General features: G+C 39.1%; 1 protein-coding gene across 7 annotated transcripts in view; it reads right to left on the bottom strand.

Annotated features, from left to right (window-relative positions):
* Positions 1-21,816, bottom strand: part of LTBP1 (latent transforming growth factor beta binding protein 1) — a 456,133-nt gene that overhangs the window by 54,309 nt on the left and 380,008 nt on the right. For 4 of the 7 annotated variants that reach the window (XM_018055103.1, XM_018055102.1, XM_018055105.1 and 1 more), the window contains 2 exons: positions 4,244-4,369; positions 739-882 (listed from right to left, as the gene is read on the bottom strand). In XM_018055103.1, the coding sequence (XP_017910592.1) occupies positions 739-882; positions 4,244-4,369 (270 nt within the window). The remainder of the gene's footprint in view (positions 1-738; positions 883-4,243; positions 4,370-21,816) is intronic. The other 3 variants (XM_018055104.1, XM_018055106.1, XM_018055108.1) reach the window with 1 other exon arrangement.

Genomic DNA, 21,816 nt, shown 5'->3' with positions numbered 1-21,816 from the left:
TTCTTAGAAGCATGGATAAAATCAACTGGGATTGAGCAAGATAGTAACACAGTCTATGTTTCATTTTATTTGGGTCTCAAAGGACCATTTAGGCTCCTACTTGCCTCAAAACACAATCATATTATAGCCACATGGCACAAACTAAAAGGGTGATCTGGAAATTGACTGATTTATCTGGAAAAGCATCAGCTCTCCATTTCAGTGTATGCCATGATGACACAGTCTAAATCAAATTTTAAACAAACATAATCACAGCCATTCTCTTGGCCAAATTCTAGGGGGTGCGGGGGGGAACCTTAAAAATTCCAAGTGTAAGGAAGTCTTTGTAGATCCCGAGGGACCTATATGTTGCTTTTAATTTAGAGTAGTGTCAAAATACGTTTCTCCAAGAGCCAAGAGAGAATAATTATGCAACTGAATGAGATGTTGCCATATTAAGCTCTGAGTTGATGGCTCTCAGTTTTAGGCAATTCCCAGCCAATGTTCTCATCATTTTGGATCCTTCACCCTCCCCACGGCGTCTCTGGGTTGGAAAGCACATTAGAGGTCATCTAGCTCCAACAGTCATCACCCACGTCTAAAGTCCACTGATAAGGCAGGCCTGGAAACAGCATGGACGCTTCCAGCAGGGTGACAAAATATTTGGTCATTTCTTCCTCACTCCCAGAGTCTTTGGCCCAGACCTGTGTAGGTACAGGTCCCTGGAGAGAAGGCCTCCGTCCAGACAGCGTCACTTACCCATGGAGAGCCGGGAGCGGCACTGCCCGGTCATGGGGCTGTACTCCTGGCTTTCGTCAGCGCACACACACAGGAAGGACCCTTCTACATTTTCACAGAAGGCTTCACCACACACGCCACTGAGCAGCTCACATTCGTTCACATCTGGAAAAGGGAGCACAGATCAAGTCAGACGTGTTCCTCACTCCTGACCACGCTTGTTTTACCAGCTGTGCCATGACTAGTGGGGTCTGCTGGAGCAAGGTGACTCCCCCACCCCAGGAACAATCAAACCCTTCAGCTTTGGGGGGAAGGGGCTCCCAGAGGCAGGGCTGCAAGCTTTGGTTTGTGTGACAGAACAATGAAAACACAAAGCAAGGCTTGCAAACTCCTTTTCCGGTTTTGAGGAACAATTCAAAACTGTACAGCAAGCATTGTGTGTACACTTTGTTTAATTTTCACTTCCCTGACTTTTTGACATAATGAGGTCCTAAATAACCGGGTACTTCTGTCTCAGTTTTTAATTCAAGAAAAATTAGCAGCACTGGCACTTCAGAAACTACCGACTTCTTGAAATGCATATTTAAAATTGTTTACAGTCCACTCACGTGTCTAAAGATATAGTTCCCTAGCAGCCAAAATGTTCATAACTTGACAACCAGAATTCAGGTTGGGTATCTCTTTGGGAAATGAAGGAAAATCCCCTGAAAGTAGTTATTGGGTTACATTAATCATTGGCAGGAAGCAAATTGGTCCAGTAACTTCTCACTGATATTACCATCCCTTTAAAATTTCTGTTGGTGTTCCACAGTGTAATTTCTATTTCTGCTAGATGTTTTTATTTTTACTTAAATATACTTACCTAAAACACTACAAATTCACAGATGAGTCCATTTTATTCAACAGTAGGCAAGTACATAGATATAAAAAAAGGCTATTTTTATGTTTGCCCTTGTCAAATACTACTTTTTATCTTTTCTCCTCTGAAGAAATATTATTAATGAGTGCCCAGTAAACAATGTACCTGACTTGACATCTGAAATGTTCATGTATTTTATGTGTTAAACATGATTAGATGTGTACAAACATCAGCTTTCATGAGCACATTCTAAGAGGGTTTATAGAAAGTTAAAAATTTGAGCAATTATCCAAATCATTCAGGGGAAAAATACTACTTTCACCTGAGATACCCAGTTAATTGGACAAAAAGTTTATCTCTCTTGACTTCTTTGGATAATTACCTCAGTTTTCCATTTCACTTTGTATATAAACAGATATAAATCCAATAAGCTGAGTTTTGCTATGAAAAGATATTATGACAAAGTAAAGCAGAGAGTAGGTATGTTTAATCAACCTGGACAGTCATAATTTAGACCAGAAAAATTGACTTTAGAAATTTGCCAGTTTGCATTTATCAATTTTAGGTAACTGTCAAATGGAATTTTCTACTTTCTAACTTGTATTATTTCCATAGCTATTTAAATCTTTCCTACCAGATGGTATTCATTCAATCAAAAAATATTTTCTAGTTTACTTCTATGGTTCAGACTGGAGAGACAATGATGACGTAGGAAGCCTTCAGGGAGCTCCTGCCAACTCCTGCCTTCATAGAGCTTAATGTCAAGTCATACAGGCCAGGATAAGTCCTAGGAATGAAAGTGCAGAGCACTGCGACAGCATGAACAGTGGACCTTAAGTGCAGCGGTGGGTTAAGGAAGTAATACTGGAACCAAGCTCCATCTGAAGGATGAGTAGATAAGAAGGGTAAAGCAGCCAGGGTCCAAGCAGTGGGAACAGAGTGGCCAAAGTATGGTCCCAGAGGGCTGATTCATCTCTTAAACCCCGAAGAACACCCAATGTGGTGAGGTACATGGAAGAGGTGCTCAGTTAATATTTTTCCAAGAGAACAAACAGACAAATATAACAACACGTGTAAGTCTATTAACAAGACAACAGATATTCCTTCTCTAAGGGTGGTTATGTTGTGGGTCGAAATGAAACATATACATGGATTTGGTGCGCTCATCTGCCTGGTTAGAAATGAACATTAACCAAGGGCTCAGAAGCTAAGTGGAGTCAGTGGTTTGACATCTGATACCACAATAGGTAACAGTTAACATTTACTGAGCACCTACAGTGGGCCAAACATTAGGCCCCGTCAGGAGAGACAGACAGACAATGTTCCCAATCACATGGAGCTTGGAAAAGGCAGCTGCGGGCAGCACATACATGATGATTGATTGCCCAAAAGGATTTAAGTATTACAATAGAATTTGCTCAAGGTATTTGGGAAGCGGAAGGAAGGATCATAGCTCAGCTGGAGGGTGAGAAGTGGAACAGGAATGTTACCTGGGAGGAGATGACACTGAACTTCTGGCTTTAGGAATGAATGGGATGGACGGAGGCTCAGGGAAGGGGAGGCCAGGAGGTTATTCTCAGCAAAAGGAGCAAACAACAGCCTAATCACTTCCCAGCTACATGAACAATCATAAGCAGTTTTATGCTGCAGGAACATAACTGGTGAGGAAGCAGGCGGTGAGCCTGAGCATGTGAGGGCCAGACCACAGGGCCTATTAAGTCGACATATTTAGTGAATGGCAGATGGTTTTTACCACTGTAATTTAGTGCATAGGAAACTACAGCAGGAATTGGAACAAGTGATTACAACAGTGTTACCTTAAAGGTGGTTACTATTCAAGTGATTTTATTGTTAAATTTCCAAACCAACTTTGTTTTCCCAATTCAATCTGGACGGGAAATGAACTGCTGCTTTCAGTGCAAATTTCCAAACTAAAACATTACTGACTCATCCTCAAGTGTCATCTGCCATGTAACGACCAGAGGCAATTTTTCTTAATTAAGAGTAAAAAAAAAGCCTTGTTATCTGTGAAGTGCTGAATTAAATAACTTCTTTCCCATTTACTTGCTCTAATAGCAAGTATGCCTCATGATGAATTTGACTTAAAGAAATCATGGCTGGTCAGAACATGACCTAGGAAGTGGCTTCTTTCATGTGAGCATGTGATGGACCATATTCTAGGACATCTGATGATACTCAAGATTCCTTCCAGCTCTGACAATCTCAGAACAGATGGAAGAACTATGCTTGCACAAGCCAAAGCATCCTTTTACGGGTGTCATTCCTGGAAACAGAAACTCCTGCCAACACGTTTCCTTAAACGCACTGCCTAAGGGAGGTACATTTTGAAGACAGACAAGCTCTACCACACACCAGACTCTATTTCCTGTTCAGGAGGGACTGGAGCGTTCCGCATACCCAGCTAAGAGTTTAAACAGATGCTCTTTTCAATATACATTTAAATCCAAAGTTACGCTTCTCTATTTCTTAACATCCCTAACCATTTCAGAAGCGCAGGGTCACTGTGCACCTCTCCAAACCGTCGACGAGATCAGATTATGATGTCATTCTGCCCAGTTACCTTGCTTCCATCTCTCCTGTGGTTGATGATTTTGATTTCTTCTTGATAGAGAGATGTCGGGAGAAAAAAAAAATCTAAGAACTCACCCACACACCCTTGCCCATCCTGTGGGGCCTGAAAGCCCTGATAACAGAGGCAGCGGAAGGAGCCAGCCGTATTGTCACAAAACCCGTGACTGTCACAAATAGTGTTGTTTACACATTCATCAATATCTGCAAAAAAGACATTGACCGTGAGACACAAAACACAGACAAACTATTAATGGAGAGACAGAGGTGCTCAACACACCCCAATTAGTATGAGATGATCACGTTTACACAGGATGAACTTCTAAAACATTTTATATATAAATAAAATGTTTTGATGAACATATCTCAACAGACAAAATATTGGGTTCTATGAGAAAGAAAACATTTACTTTTCCTCAGGAAATGTTTTGAAACTGAAAGGACTGCTACACTTGCCGCAGTCCGTGTTTTCTAAATATTTTCGATTTCTTCATTTCCAAGGAGAGGATATTCCGACAGTGGAAATATGTGCAAGTATTGTCACTTTTTTTTGATTGCTGTAAATACTAATAGTTCTATCTGGCAAATTGGCAGCTGAAATAATTGAGCGATGATTTATTTACTGCTTGAGCAATGATTTATTCAGTTCTAGAGATAATGAATGGGCAGAGGAACCTAGCGGGCCACGAAGAGTTGGATACGACTCAGCAACTGAGCACAAACACTTGGTGAAGTTTAAATAGCATTCCCATGAAGGGAAGGGGGCAGGGGTAGAGGGAGGGAGAGAGGGAGAATCTGATAAGTTCAGTAGTGTAGCCAGCCAGTCCCTGTTACTCTAGAGGAAAGACTTTATTCACAGGGAACCATTTCCTGTCACCAATTTATAGCCACTCAGATATCCTAAATGTCACTGCTGCTCCAACTGATTAGCCAGTGGCCAACTTGTAAGTTCACTTCGTCCTCTATAAACTTGATGATAGTGGTCCTGTGCTTTCTATCTCCCGTTAATAAAAGTGTTCTCGTAAAAGTGAAGTCTCAGTTTTAAAGTCACAAATGGACTTTTCAATACAGCTCTTTACCCTCAGCTGCGCTACTCACTGCCCTCTCTAGTCTCCCATCCCCAGCACTTTTGTTCTCCTTGTTGACGGCCACGCTGCACATTGTAACTGCCAGGCTCTCTGTCCTCTCTGCCTCTTGACCAAATAGGTACCAAATACAGTTTTTTGGGTTTTTTTTTTTTTTGAGAAACAATTAAGAGAATATGCAATTATTGCATCCAAATACATGTGAACAAGATTTCATGTTTATGTCCAAATAACAAAATGAGGTAACAAATGATAAAGAACATGACAAGTGAAATCACACTCGACAGAATTCAGTTTGGGCAAGTTCATACGGATAAAGTTAAGTTTTTCTAAAAGTTCAAACACCGAGTCAGAAATTTTTCAAGAAAAGAAGACGCACACAATGATATTCAGCAGCTCCCTCACGTCTCTTCCTAACTGTCCAACACTATCAAGCATAACTTCAGAAACAGTCTCACTTTTGAACTGTGAAATATGAGTGACTATAAAACTTTCTTAATTTTCTCAAAACGGCGTCCCTTCTTAAGGTTGGGCCCTCTCTCCATGCCTACCTGTCACCTCTTCCTCTGGTCCCACCTGCTCATCCTTCTCCTCCATCTTCAATGATTCCTCCCAGGCTCCCTCCCTCACTGCTTTCAAAAATGTCACAATCTCTTAGAAAAGCTTTCATTTAACCACAATGTCCCCTACTGTGCTTTTTCCATTTCTTCTATCCTTGCAAAATGTATCAAAAGAACTACTATGCTCACTGCTTTTATCTCCTACTATACCTCAAAAGTAAAAAGGAAGCAGTAACAATACTAGTAACCTTAATAATACTAGTATGTTTCTAGAATTACTATGATAATTTACAAAATTAAAATGCACAAGGTGCATAAAACACTGCCTACCATATAACTTAGGAAGTGTACACGTTACTATTACTCGTATAATTATCACTCCTCTTCTTACTCTTCCCTGACTGACCTACACTCTGTCTTTCTAACTCTATCCTTTGAGAAAAAGCTCCAGCAGGCAACCTATCATGAAATTCAGTGATCATTTTCTAGTCAGTCCTCATCACATCTGGTCACCTTTCTCCTTAAACTCCCTTTTCACAACCCCTGATGGAAGATTATTCTCGTTCTACCTTTAGCCTCCCAGGCTCACTGAGCCTCACCCTTTCTCAGCCTGAAGGTGGTGCCTGCCAGGGCTCAGGCCGGCCCTCCCTGTGACCTGCTTTATTCCCCAAAACTCCCTTCTCCTCTGCTCTCCACCCTCTCCACAGACGTCACGTGGCACGAATTCAGTCCTGGTCTCTGGCCAAGATCCTTCTTATTCTTGATCATTCCCATTTCATCTTCTGTTATCATCTCAAATTCACTATTCACTGTCTTCCTTCTAAACCCCACTTCCTGACTTTCCTGAGCAATCTCTCTGACCTCTACCCTTTTTTTTTAAACCTCTACATCTTACCCCAACTTGAACGGAAAAACTCAACGAAATGATTTCACATCTTAAAAAGAAAAAAAAAAGTGAATCTTCCTTGCAGCATCTAACACAAAGAAGACACTTCTTAAATCTGTCCTGATGGATTTTCAATGTCAGCATCAGGCTGGGATCACAATTGATTTACTAGTCATAACCACGAGAGACGGAATTGCACTGCGTCATCAAGTCACTTCACACCGGCCACTGCTCAGTTTAGACTTCCTGAAATGGGCATTTGTTGAAGAGATTCCGTTATTCATTGAACCACAGGATTTAAGGGCTGGAAAGAAACTCAGAAGTGCTTTAATTACCATTTGCATGCTGATGGTTTCCCAATCTCTCTCAAGGGTCTGTCCTTCAGAACCCTTTATCTAATATCTATTGGACACAGTCATAGTAAATGAACTCCCTACTGCTCTCCCCCTCAGCTCACCTCCATTTCTCCTGTATTCCTGTCTCCTGAGAGCCCAAGCTGTCACCTCAGCCAGGAACCTGAGTGTCAATTCTTCCTTCTCTCCTACTCCTTTTCCCTTCCGAATCCTACCCTCTTATCTTTCCTGGTATTTCTCTTCCCCCTAATTGGTTTCTTTATCTCCAGTTTTGTCTGCCTCCCTCAAATCCATTCTCCAGGGATTTCCCTGGTAGTCCAGTGGCTAAGACTCTGCTCTTCCAATGCAGGGAGCCTGGGTTTGATCCCTGTTCAGGGAACTATATCCCACATGCAGTAACTAAGAGCTCACATGCCACAACTAAAGATCCTGCCTGCCACAGCTAAGACCAAAATTAATTAATTTAACTAACACAACCAAATTAGTTAATTAAATTAACTTGAAAAAAATCCATTCTCCACCAAACTGCAAACCTGCCAGGGATATTCCCTCACTCAGAAAGTTCTATATCATTTTGAGGCTAGAGAATACGGACCACTATCTATAACAGAGTACTGTTCATCATCGGGCATCTGGCTACACATTTGGCCATAGTTCTTAGCCAACTTCTTTCCTAATTCATCCTTCAGCCCTATGAGCATAAGTACTAGAGTTCTTTGGAAACGCTATAGTCTTCAATTTCTCACCAACTTTGTGCTCACACCTTTCTCCACTAGAAATTCTCCCCTCTGCCCACTTTGTTCAGAAACTCTCCCTGGCCCTCTTCTGCGGTAGATTTCAGGGCCCATCCTTTGTGCTCCCAGAGTATGTGGGGACACTATAGTGCTTAACAGGGCTACTTCTGGGGGTAGGGAACCTTCAACTCAACCTCGCCAGCAGCTTATTCCCTTCTAAAATGGGACAGTGGACAGTAAAGGAGGAGGAAGGGGAAATGGTGTCTAGAAACCTGGTGGCTTTTCAGTCCAGATTCTTGAAGTAAACTCTCTTGCTTTCCTTTTTATTATTTCTTTTCTTCATTCAAGATGATGATTTCTTGTTAATGACAGTCAGCTCAAGGACTGAATAACTGACCTTAAGGTGAACAAGTTCTGCATTGGTAATGAATTACTGGGCGCCTTGCAGTCTCAGATTTACTGTAATAGTGACTAACAGAGAAAGTTCAGATGAGCAATATTTTGGACTTCAATGAATAGGAAAAAATAACCTAAAATGCTTGGAGACCAGCTCTTCAACAACTATTTTATGAAAATGATATACTCTAGCTCTCTGCAGTTCCATGCTTTCAACAATGAGGTGAGGTAATAGCTTAATAAGAGGATGTTTGTTTCATGTCTCTGACTAATGATCTATATTTAAAAGCCCCATTATTTCATTAGAATTTTCTTTGATGACAAGATATTTTTCCACTGTTAGTCCTATCTATAAACAGATTCATAAGAACTGCCACATTGAAGATTAACTCTAAGGCTAAAGGTTAAGAAAATGTATTATACTAGAATAAAAGCCTGACCAAGATGCATACTTTAGTCTGCTTTTGCTGAAACTGAACTTTGAATATGAAACTAAATTTTGAATGATTCAAATATCACAGATTTTCTTTTTGCTTAATGAAGGATGACTCTAGTAAGTTACTAAAAGAATTCTGCTTAGGCGTCTGTAAAAGTCATATATGATATTGTCTATCACCAGCTACACTGTCTACCCAGCAAGCGATACAGGAGTAACTGTTCAGCGATCTCTCAGCTGACAACCCAGATGAAGCTGATACATCAGTGTAAGCACTGATTTCTCATGCACATTTTAGCTATTTATATTTTACTAAGCAAGGCAGATATAAACATTACCATTTCAATGAAAATGAATTCAAGAAAAGAATTGTGCAGACCAAAGAAAGCAGATCATTGATGTGAATTCTCCAATAACAAGATTACACAAAGGTCAGAAAGTGAAACAGAGCATAATCCTGGGCAAATGCAACTGCCAGGGGCTCATTTTTAAAGGAGCAGTGTTGCCAATGACCCATACAACCATACACTTTGAGGATCTTAACCACTGCGCTACTTGGTAGACCAGTGATCCTTGTCTATAAGCTTTTTTTTTTTTTTCCCTTTGGTGTATAATTGCTTTACAATGTTGTGTTAATTTCTGCTTTATATCAAAGTGAATCAGCTATATGTATACATACACCTGCCCCCTCTTCATGAGCCTCCCACACACTCTCTCCCACCGCATCCCATCCCTCTCCACTTAGTCCATTTTCTCAATGGACCAAAGGCTTTTCAAAACCTACTGATTGTTACTAGGGATTCTACACAGCAGAGCAGAACTCCAACCTTTTACTGTCCCTCAACTCTCACTTAGGTAAAATGAGCTATGAAATAAGTTAAAAGTACAGAGAGGAGACATGATTTTCTAAAAGGGGCTGAAGTCAGGTAACCCTTATTTACTAATAAAGAAATTACAACTGTGTTTAAAGACCTGAACAATAAAATACATAAGACATCAATGATCCATCAAATATTTTGTATTATAGGCACAACAGTCTAAGTACATGGGGATAAGGGGTATTTGTGTATATTCGGTCAATAAAATGATGTGGCTTTCTTTGTTTCAGATATACTCTTCCGTTTTTTGTTCTGAATTAACAAGTCTTTTTCTCATTTTCTTAACATCTCCTACCTTTGCTTTGTTGATTTTCCTTTTTCTTATTCCAAGTAGGACATATCCACCTATTCAAGGAAGGAGCTCTCTGACAAGCCTTCTTTCTGCTGCCAGGGCTCTTGAGAGAGGGGGATGACGGGAATGGGGTGTCATTTTTGGTAAAAGACGACTCACAGGAAAATCTCCACAGCCTTTGTATGGTTGGAAAGAAGAAGCCTTCCTGCCATCAGAGTATTTTTAGATTAATGAAAAGGTTCATCTCAATTTGAAGAGGCTTTGATGATACCTGGTTCAATTTCTTCATTTTAAGAACCAGAAAGCTGAAACCTACAAAGGAGAAGTAACTTGCCTCAAAGTTACCCAGTCAATCAGTGTTAGAGCTGACAAAGAAGCAATGCCTAGTGAAGGAACAATCTTCTGAATCTAAGTTTGTGACTGTACCTACCACATCTTATCTCCCACCATGGTGATGGTTATTGAAGGTCATCTGAGAGAATGAACAGAATTAACTCAAATGTGAGCCCATCAAGTAACCTGGGACATATGCACTTCAAAGATGCAAGTCAGAAAACACACTCCTTGACTTACCACTTACTGACTTGCAGTTTAATCAAGTACCCTCCTCTTGTTCTTTAGGCCTTAACGTCCAGTATCATCATACCTGAAATCTAAAGATCTGAGGTACTCTAGGTGCTGAAGATGCTATTTTTCTAGGCTACCCTTGCAAAGAAAGACTGTCAAGCACCAAGGGTGTGCAAGCCACAGAATGTCCCAGGGCCATGTCTAGCACTGGTGCTCTCTGGATCTCTCTGTAAGATGGAATGACCCAGTGTTTCAGCCCAAGGATTCCTGACCAACTGAATGGGTTAAATATTTGGCACTAGAATATTAGAACAGAGCCACAGAAAGGGGGCTTACACTGGAAGGGAGTGCATGGATCCTCCCATGAGGAGCCATCATACTATTTACTGAAAGGAACGGAAGCAGGCAAGGAGACAGTAAACCCCAGCCAAGAAGTGGGACTGAACAATGTTAAACCAGCTGAACAGATGCCCAAAGGAATTTTTAAATGGCATGGCTGATGGCCCAAAAGAGATTAAGGTCTCCCTCACAGCAGAGGAGAGAAGCCAGGATTAAACGGAAGATGAGCGCAGGCCGAAAGAAACAAAATACAATTTAGCCAATAGGAAATTAAAAACTGGATTTGGAGACGATCCAGACAACACAATAGGATATGGAAAGCGCCTTTTTAAAAAAAGGTCCACTGAGGTCTGGCAGCATCAACAAGGCTGAAGAATATGGGCCTTATATGTTATGGAAAATTACTTTGTTCTGGGAAATGGGGATGAGCCAGAAAACAGCAGACGGCATCTTTGTGCAGAGTGTGCCTGCCATGCTGCTGCAGGACAGATGAGTGGGGAAGAAAACCAGAGGACCATGATGGTCACAAGCATGTTTTGAAAGCCAGCAGCCTAAAGGTCAGCAATGAGAAACGACAGAAGTAGAGCAAGTTATTTCAAATCGAAATTCTGGAAAACAAGGCTGGCCAATTCACTTAAATCATTCTTTTAAAATTACCCAGAGCAGCCTCCCAACTGTTATCTGAGAATAGCTAGAAATTCCCAAGAAACAAAACCAAAAATTTGCTCTGATTTTAATCAATCAATACATGGATAACAGATTAACCAGTCAGAGTTAAAGATAGACTAATGGAAAACCACCTTAAAAATCACAATCATCACCATCCCAGTCAACATATCCAATGACATAAGATTCATCCTCGATCACCTCCCAACGTACAAGCATTGAGCTCCTCTGATTTTCTCTTCTGTTCATCTCCAAGCTCTCCCCTCTTCTCCAATCTTACTCAGGGCCTCCTCACTATCATCTGAAATCTTGCAAAGGCATTCCAATGGGGTTTGTGCCCTCAGCCACTCACTACAACTCCAAACCCATCCTCCACAATGAGAGAATGATTAACCTATTGAAATGGCCCAGTTGGTAAAGAATCCACCCGCAATGCAGGAGACACCAGTTCAATTCCTGGGTTGGGAAGATCTGCTGGAGAAGGGATAGGCTACCCACTCCAGCAGCCTTTGTGGCTCAGCTGGTAAAGAATCTGCCTACAATGCAGGAGACCTGGGTTCAATCCCTGGGTTGGGAAGATCCCCTGGAGAGGGAAAGGTTACCCACTCCAGTATTTGGGCCTGGAGAATTCCATGGACGGTATCGTCCCAGTTCAGTTCAGTCACTGTTGTGTCCGACTCTTTGCAACAGCAAAGACTGCAGCACACCAGGCCTCCTGTTCATCACCAACTCCCAGAGTTTACTCAAACTCATGTCCATTGAGTCAGTGATGCCATCCAACCTCATCCTCTGTCATCCCCTTCTCATCTGCCATCTCATCCTCTGTCGTCCCCTTCTCCTTCTGCCCTCAATCTTTCCCAGCATCAGGGTCTTTTCAAATGAATCAGCTCTTCACATCAGGTGGCCAAACTATCGGAGTTTCAGCTTCAACATCAGTCCTTCCAATGAATATTCAGGACTGATTTCCTTTAGGATGGACTGGTTGGATCTCCTTGCAGTCCAAGGGACTCTCAAGAGTCTTCTCCAACACCACAGTTCAAAAGCATCAATTCTTTAGCGTTCAGCTTTCTTTATAGTCCAACTCTCACATCTACACGTGACTACTAGAAAAACCATAGCCTTGACTAGATGGACCTTTGTTGGCAAAGTATTGTCTCTGCTTTTTAATATGCTGTCTAGGTTGGTCATAACTTTTCCTCCAAGGAGTAAGCGTCTTTTTTACTTCATGGCTGTAATCACCATCTGCAGTGATTTTGGAGCCTGTATAGTCCATGAGGTCATGAAGAGTCAGACACAACTGAGTGACTTTCACTTTCACTTTTAAAGCCCCTTCAGGTTTTCTCCAGGGATAATAGTACAAAGGCCCTTGCCATATGGCCTCTGGAACTCATCCGTATTCAACTCTCAGTTTATTTGCTTTTCTAGCTGACCCCTCTGCTCCTGTATCTTTTACTGCCCTCTCTCCCTGTCTACTGGATCATTCCCTCAGGATCTATTAATAAAATTTCATGCTATTATCCTAAACATGGCCTCAGGTCACACACAATCCCTTCAGCTAGAGCCACATTTCTCACTCCTTTTAAACAGCCAAGATTCTGGACTACTCTGCTAGTTCTCATTTGCTCTTGGGTGCCTCCAGTATTTAGGACTCCACCAAAATGGCCCTTGATAAGGTCATCATTTTGCAAAATCCAAAGGAATTTGTGCCAGTACCATAATGTCTTGATGACTGTAGCTTTGTAGTAGAGTCAGAAGGTTGATTCTTCCAGTTCCATTCTTTTTCTAAAGATTGTTTTGGCTATATGAGGTCTTTGTGCTTCCATACATGTTGTGAAATTATTTGTTCCAGTTCTGTGAAAAATACCATTGGTAGTTTGATAGGGACTGCACTGAATCTATAGATTGCTTTGGGTAGTATACTCATTTTCCCTATATTGATTCTTCCAATCCAAGAACATGGTATATTTCTCCATCTATTTGTGTCATCTTTGATTTATTTCATCAGTGTTTTATAGTTTTCTATATACAGGTCTTTATAGATCAATGGAACAAAACAGAACGTCCAGAGATAAATCCACACACCTATGGATACCTTATCTTTGACAAAAGAGGCAAAAATATACAATAGAGAAAAGACAGCTTCTTCAACAAGTGGTGCTGGGAAAACTGGTCAATTACATGTAAAAGAATAAACTACAACACTTTCTAACACCATACACAAAAATAAACTCAAAATGGATTAAAGATCTAAATATAAGACCAGAAACTATAAACTCTGAGAGGAAAACATAGGCAGAACAGTCTGTGACATAAATCACAGCAAGATCCTCTATGACCTACCTCCCAGAGTAATGGAAATAAAAACAAAAATAAACAAATGAGGCCTAATTAAACTTAAAGCTTTTGCACAATGAAGGAAACTGTAAGTAAGGTAAAAAGACAACCCTCAGAATGGGAGAAAATAATAGCAAATGAAACAACTAACAGAGAATTAGTCTCCAAAATATGCAAGTAGCTCATGCAGCTCAATACCAGAAAAACAAGCAACCCAATCAAAAAGTGGGCAAGTGACCCAAACAGACATTTCTCCAAAGAAAACATACAGATGGCTAATAAACACATGAAACGATGCTCAATGTCACTCATTATTAGAGAAATGCCAATCAAAACCACAACAAGGTATTATCTCACACAGGTCAGAATGGTCATCATCAAAAAGTCTACAAACAATAAACGCTGGAGAGGGTATGGAGAAAAGGGAACCCTCTTACACTGTTGGTGGGAATGCAAACTGGTACAGCCACTATGGAGAAGTGTGGAGATTCCTTTAAAAACTAGGAATAGAACTGCCATTATGAGCCGGCAATCACACTGCTGGGCATAAACCCCAAGTAAATCAGAATTGAAAGAGACATGTGTACCCCAATGTTCACTGCAGCAATATTTACAAAGCTAGGACATGGAAGCAACCTAGATGTCCTTTGGCAAATGAATGGATAAGGAAGTTATGGTACATATACACAAGGGTATATTACTTAGCTATAAAAAGGAATGCATTTGAATCAGTTCTATGAGGTGGATGAAACTAGAGCCCATTATATAGAGTGAAGTAAGTCAGAAAGAGAAAGACAAATACTATATATTAACACATATATATGCAAGGAGATCTAATCAGTCCATTCTAAAGGAGATCAGTCCTGGGTGTTCTTTGGAAAGACTGATGCTGAGGCTGAAACTCCAATACTTTGGCCACCTCATGCAAAGAGTTGACTCATTGGAAAAGACTCTGATGATGTGAGGGATTGGGGGAAGGAGGAGAAGGGGATGACAGAGGATGAGATGGCTGGATGGCATCACCAACTCAATGGACATGAGTTTGAGTGAACTCCAGGAGTTGATGATGGACAGGGAGGCCTGGCATGTGCAATTCATGGGGTTGCAGAGTTGGATATGACCGAGCAACTGAACTGAACTGAACTGAACTGATGGACTTGAGAAAGATGGTAATGACGATCCTACATGCAGGGCAGCAAAGGAGACACAGATGTAAAACACAGACTTTTGGACTCAGTGGGAGAAGGCAAGGGTGGGATGATTTGAGAGAACAGCATTGAAACATATACATTACCATACATAACCAGATGACCAGTGCAAGTTTGATGCATGAAGCAGGGCACTCAAAGTCCATACTCTGGGACAACCCAGAGGAGTATGGGGGGAGACGGATGTGGGAGGAGGGGTTCAGGATCGAGGGACACATGTATACCCGTGGCTGATTCATGTTGATGTATGGCAAAAAACATCACACTCAGTGGTATTTAATGCACTTGACAACTCTCCTCTTCTTAAAGTACTCTCTTCCATTAGATTCCACGGTCCTATATGCTCCTGGGTTTTCTCTGGCCACATTTCCACAGTCTTTCTCTTTTACTTGACCCTAAATATGTTTCTCAGGACTTAGTCCTAGGCCTTCTTTTCTTCTCATTCCATGGTCTCTCTTGATGGCCTCATCCATTCTAATAGCTTCAAACACCATCTATATCTGAGGATTTCAATTCGAATCTCCAGCAAAGACCTTCTTTTCTAAACATCAGATCTAACTTGATCCAGTTGCCTGACTGTCACACCTATATGGATATCTCAAGGGCAACTCTAATTCAATACACCCAAATGATACTGTCGATCTTAAAATTTTTCCTTCATCTTTCACCATGTAAAGAAATAGTGCCACCAAATATCTACTTGTTACCTCTAGAACCAGGGATCTATTCTCAATATTCCATTTCCTCCTTCCCCTCCATCCAAGCCAACACTATGTTCTAATCCAGTACCAGGGTCTATCTCTAAAACATTTGATACATTCATTTCTTTCCATATCACTGTTACTGCTCTAGTCTGATCTACCAATATGTCTGGTCTGAACAACATCTAAGAATATGCCCTTACTTTTCTCTTGCCCTTTTAATCCCATTTCCAAACAGTACCCCGGGCAACATACAGTTTAAAAATATAGAGTATTGAATAACATCAAACCTAAGAGTTTATTTTATATACCACCAAAAAAGAAAAGAGCTCTGCAAATTCAATTATTTCCTAGTGTTTATTTTTAAACAAATCACATCAACTGAAAGAAACATTCCTATATTAAAATGTGAAAAAAATACACATCTTAGAAATTTTGGAATATCATCACAGTCCCGCTTAAAATCTGCTAGTATGTTTCAGCTATTCTTAGAATGATATTCAAACTCATAATGTTTCCTGTGAGGCTTTATACATTCCGTCCCTGACTCTTCAGTCTATCCCTCACTATGCCTCCCTCCAAGCACCAGGCTTTGGTCATTCTCATTTCCCTGAAAGCTCCTAGTACTTTCCTGCCTCGGAGCCTTTGCCCTTCCTACAACTCCAACCAACCTTACTCTTCCACAGGTAACTCAATCCTCAGGGCTCAGCTCAAATGCCCTGTCTTAAGAGACCTTCAGGTAAAATGAATGAGCTTTCCCTCCTCTCTCCTCTCATTGTCTAGACTATTCTTTCCCTTGCAGCAGCTTAATGATATGTGGTCATATGTTTTTTGAAACACTTATTTGAGTATTTACTGCTTGCGTCCTGCACATGTATTTCCTAGAGGGCAGAGACCGTGTCTGTTTTGCTAATTACTGTGTGTCCATATCCTTGAACAAAGTCTGGCACATAGTAGGTGTGTAATGGCAACATTAAACATAATACCATTGAATACAAAAGCAAGCAAGCCTTTCACAATCTAGCCTTTGCTGACCTCTTCAGCTGTATCTTATGCATCGCTTTATCCCCCATCTCACACATGCAACTGAGTCGACTTACTAGGTCCCAAAACCCATATGGTATTTCATGTCTCCAAGTCTTTGCTCATGGCATTTTTCTGCCAAGACACACTCCTCTGCCTTTCCCCCTGCAGCTCTCAGGCCCTATTTTTCATCCAGATAATCTTCCTTTGCCCTCCAAGCTCTTCTAGACTCAGCTGGACCTTCTTGGGGGCATTTTGACTCAACCTTAAGTCAAAAAATGTATCTACACACAGGCTCTTCCTGCCCCTCACTAAACACTTAGGAAGATCTTAAGTGATGACATTAGTAACAAAACGCAGGGCTGAGCACTCAAGGCCACAGCATAGGAGAAAGAACCACAGACACAACGGGGCTGGGCTAGAAAAACAACTAATGACCTAGCCATTTCCCATGCCATCGGAGAACAACAGTCAAATTAAAGCTGCCCTGAAGACAGTTTAAGAAGTAGAATTTATAATGTAAGAATTTGTATGTTAAATTTTCAAATGCCAACTTAAAACGCTCTTCTAGAATGAAGATAAAAGGACAAACTGATGGGCAAGAAAACATTCATTTTCATATCTCAGATATATGAAAGATTTAAATTTTTTTAAAAAGCCCACAAAGATTAAAGTACTATAAGAAATATAAATATACAGTTGTTCACAACAGGACAGGGAAAATGACCAAGTAGAAAGCAACGAAAAAAATAACAGCATTATAAAATTAAAAGGCAAGTTAATGAATGAGAAAAACATTTGTAAAACAGATAAATGATTATTATCCTTAGTACATATAAATCAGAAAAACACCTCAGGTACGTTAAAAAAAAAAAACTCACAGAAAAAAAGGAGATAAATATAAAAGAAGTTAAAGTGAAAAGAAAGTGAAAGTGAAGTCACTCAGTTGTGTCCAATTCTTTGCAGCCCCGTGGACGGTAGCCTACCAGGCTCCCCCAACCATGAGATTCTCCAGGCAAGAATACTGGAGTGGGTTGCCATTTCCTTTTCCAGGGCATCTTCCCAACCCAGGGACTGAACCCAGGTCTCCCGCATTGGAGGCAGATGCTTTAACCTCTGAGCCACCAAGGAAGCAAATTAAATGAGATATTATTTTCTTATCAAATTAACAAAGGAAAATATGAATGTGAGTTTCTTTTTGGAGAGAGTGTTAGAAGATAGGAGGTCTCACTGGGTTCTAGTGGAAGCAGAAACTGGTACACTTCTGGAAAGCAAGGAGCTCACATATGTTGTTAAGACCCATAAAGCTGCTAATATTCTTTAATCTTGTAATTAAATGTCTTAGAATCTACTCCAGGGATAGGATAATTGATGAAAAGAAATATTTAAGTTTCTTCATAAAGCATTAAACAGCAGCAACAACAAAGGACAGAGTTTATATCTCCATAATTAGGAGCATATATTTAAAAATATAGAGTGTAATCATATGATGGAACTATGTAAAAATTAAGATATGAATATCAGAAAAATAAAGATAAAGAGCATATGATCTTACTATAACATTTAAATACTGAAAACTATAAAAAAGAAATAGACCAAATAGTAACTGGTTGGTTGACATATGTTTTCCTTTTTCGCTTTTTATCATTTTCTAAGTTTTTCAGAATAAACACATATTACTTTTATTTGTTTGCAATCAACTGAAGATATGGAAGCAAAAAATATTCTACTTGAATATGTATCTTAGTATATTTTACATTCTAACAGCAATGAGTGAAGTAAAACTGTGCAAGAGTAGAATAGACATTCATAAATATTCTAAAATATTGAAAAACTTATAATGTTTAAATAATTCTTCCAGTTGACAATTAAGAAACTGAATGTTGAATTTTAAAATAAACTGTTGAATTTTAAAATAAACTGTTTTGCTTGAAATGATAAAAAAAAATTACTTAAGAGAAAATGCTGCTGATCATTATTAAGTTAGGAAATATTTTTAAGTTAGAAAACCATAGCAGTTTTCAACAAATGCAGCTGCAATTGAAAACAATGCAACAAGCAAAAAAATCTTTAGGTGCTTTTTAATCTAAACAAGTTTTTCTTTTTTTTTTTTTTTTTTTGGGCATACAAAGCTATATTTGTTTCCTTTCAAAATCTCTGGAGACCCTGCCATAAGTACAGTCTTCTGTACATGAATTCAGAGATTCTGTTGAATGAAAAATAAACACTTTGGAGCCAATCCCTTCCTCAAATATAAATGGTAAACTGCCAGCTATAAATATTTTCTCTCTGGAGATTTTACTTTTCTACTGTATACAGATAAGTACTGTATAGAATTTCACTTTTCATTATGTGAAAGTAGAACTTAGGCCAATATGATTTATTTATTTATTTTTTTAATTAATTTATTTTTTTTAGGCCAATATGTTTTAGATCCCAAACAACTTTTGGTACATTGTATTTTCCTTTCATTCATTATTCAGCTAAAAAATCATAGGAAAGCATTCTTTCAGAAACATATTTTAAAAACAGGGTTGGGAATGATATAATAAAAAATACTCTAAAATGTAGAGGTAGGAAAGAAAGGAAAAGGAACAAAGAGATGAGACAAATGGAATACAGAGGTTGAGACAGATTTGAATCCTCCAAATACCAGTAGTTAAATGTATACAAACTGAATTGTATACATGAATTAGAAAAGAACTGGTATATCCTTTTTATAAGAGAAAGAATATTTAACTATAAGAATACAGAAATATAGAAAAAGATACATTGTGTAAAATCTAAGTGAAAGAAAGCACATGAAAGATACAGTAGATTGAAAGGTCAATAGATTTAAAGGTAAGATGCATTGATAGAAAAAGTGATACTTCAAAGAGATGAAAGGTTTGATCCACCAGGAAAATACAAAAATTCTATATCTAATTCGACTGTCAGAAAATATATAAAGCAAAATCGAGCAAACTAAAATCAGAAACAGATACATCTCCATAACAATGGAGATTATAAAATAGTCCCTCAGTAAATTATGTATTAGGCAGACAAAAAACAGTGGAGTTATAGATGATATAAGCAACAACATTTACAATTTATTACTACTTCTATGTAGTAGAGGCACTAGAAAGTATCAGGGAAGAAAAGGTGTAATTATTGAATGAAAATAAGACTAACTTTAAAATAGCTGAAATAACACTTTCTCAGCTAAAACATAGTGGTTTATGTACAAAATCCAAAAGAATCTGAAGGTAAACTACTACAAAATAAGTAAATTCAGTAATGTCATGGATACAAGGTCAATGTACAAAAATCAAATGTAGCTCTATACACTGGTAAACAATTATAAGGGTTAAAAACCACTTTAAATACCATTTACAACAGAATAAAAAATATTAAAAACCTCAGCATAAGTCTAAATACATTGTGCAAGACTATACACACAAAAGCTGCAACAAAACACCACAGTAAATGAAAGAGAATCTAAACAAACTGAAGGATACGCCTTTTTTGTGGACTGGAAGACTCAATATTGTAAAATATGAAACTTCCCAGATTAACCTGTTGAGTCAATGCAATTCCAATCCAAATCCCTAGAGTTTTGTTTTTTTGTTTGTCTGTTTTTTTGGTGAAAATCAATAAGCTAATTATAAAACTTACACAGAAATGCAAAGGGCCAAGAATAGGCCTGACAATCTCAGCGAAGAACAAAATACTATAATTTAGAATTTACAGCACCATATATTTAAATTTATTATAAAGCTATATATATAAAGCTATACTATAAATTTATATATACATTTACTATAATTAAGACAGTATGCTACTGGTGCAAGTGTAGATAAATAAACCTATGGATAATGAAGAAGGAGGAAATAGGCCAGTCTACATTTGAACACACGTTTTATGACAGTTACCACTGTAGATCAGCGGGAAAGGGATACGCTTCTCAAACAGTGATGACCCAGATGGAAATCCATTTAAGAAAAGAAGTAAATCCTGACCTCTATTTCATAACATATGCAAAGATTAATTTCAGGGCAAAGACAGTTCCAAATGTAGAATATAAAATATAGCTTTCAGAAGAAAATACAAAAGAATATCAAAGATTACAAACACAAAAAGTACTGATCTCAAAGTAATCAAAATAGAAACTTCATTAAAATTAAGTTCATCTGAAGTTACCATTGACAAGATTGTTGTATTTAGCATCTCCTTTGGAAGGGATGTGTTATACAGAAGCAGACAAATGAAACAATACTGAAAGAGCCAATATAAAGGTGTGAAAACTTTTTCTACATCAATCCTCACAAGAGAAATGCAAATAGACACCATGACGAGATCCCATTACTTAGCGTGACTAATCGTTAAAAGGACTAACCATTCCAACTTTTGATAAAGATGTGACACTGGAAGTCTCACACTTAGCTGGTAGCAGTGTAAATTAATACTCTGAAAAACTGGCTATGAAAATGAGACATACATATGATCTATGACCTATAAATTACATGTGTGCATACTAGGTCGTTTCAGCCATGTCCAGCTCTCTGTGACCTTACAGACTGTAGCCCTCCAGGCCCCTCTGTCCATGGGATTCTCCAGGCAAGAATACTGGAGTGCACAACCAGGTAATATACAACAGAAATGAGTGATTATGTCAATCGAAAGGCATGCTCAAGATTAGTCACTAAAGCTCTGTTTACAACAGTCCCAAAGTAATCCAAATGCCCGTCAACAATAGAATGGCTACATAATTGTAGTATATTCATACAAAGAAATATGTGACGATGAAGTACTGCTACATGTAACACAGGTGAAGCTTACAAGCATACTGCTGCACAAAATGAGCCAGAGACAAATGAGTAACTACTACATGACTCTATGAATATAACGTTCAAAAACAAGCACAACAAAGCCCTGGTAATGCAGACAAAACTGGGTACTGCTGTGTGCGGGTATTGAGGAGGGGATGGGTAATAATTGGAAAGAAGCTTGAGAGAGGGTTCAGGTGGCTTGCTACCAAGTGTGCTCACTCTGAAAGTTTACCAAAAGTGCCCTATGACTGATTCATTTTTCTTTATATATTTTAAGCAATTTAAAATGCTACTGGAAAGAAAAAAAGCCAGTCCACACCGCTATGCTAAGCTGCTAAGTCATTTCAGTCATGTTTGACTCTGTGCGACCCCATAGACGGCAGCC

Source organism: Capra hircus, chromosome 11 (genome assembly GCF_001704415.2).
Source record: "Capra hircus breed San Clemente chromosome 11, ASM170441v1, whole genome shotgun sequence".
Lineage (NCBI taxonomy): Eukaryota > Metazoa > Chordata > Mammalia > Artiodactyla > Bovidae > Capra > Capra hircus.
This window is presented reverse-complemented; position numbering and strand designations above follow the sequence as displayed.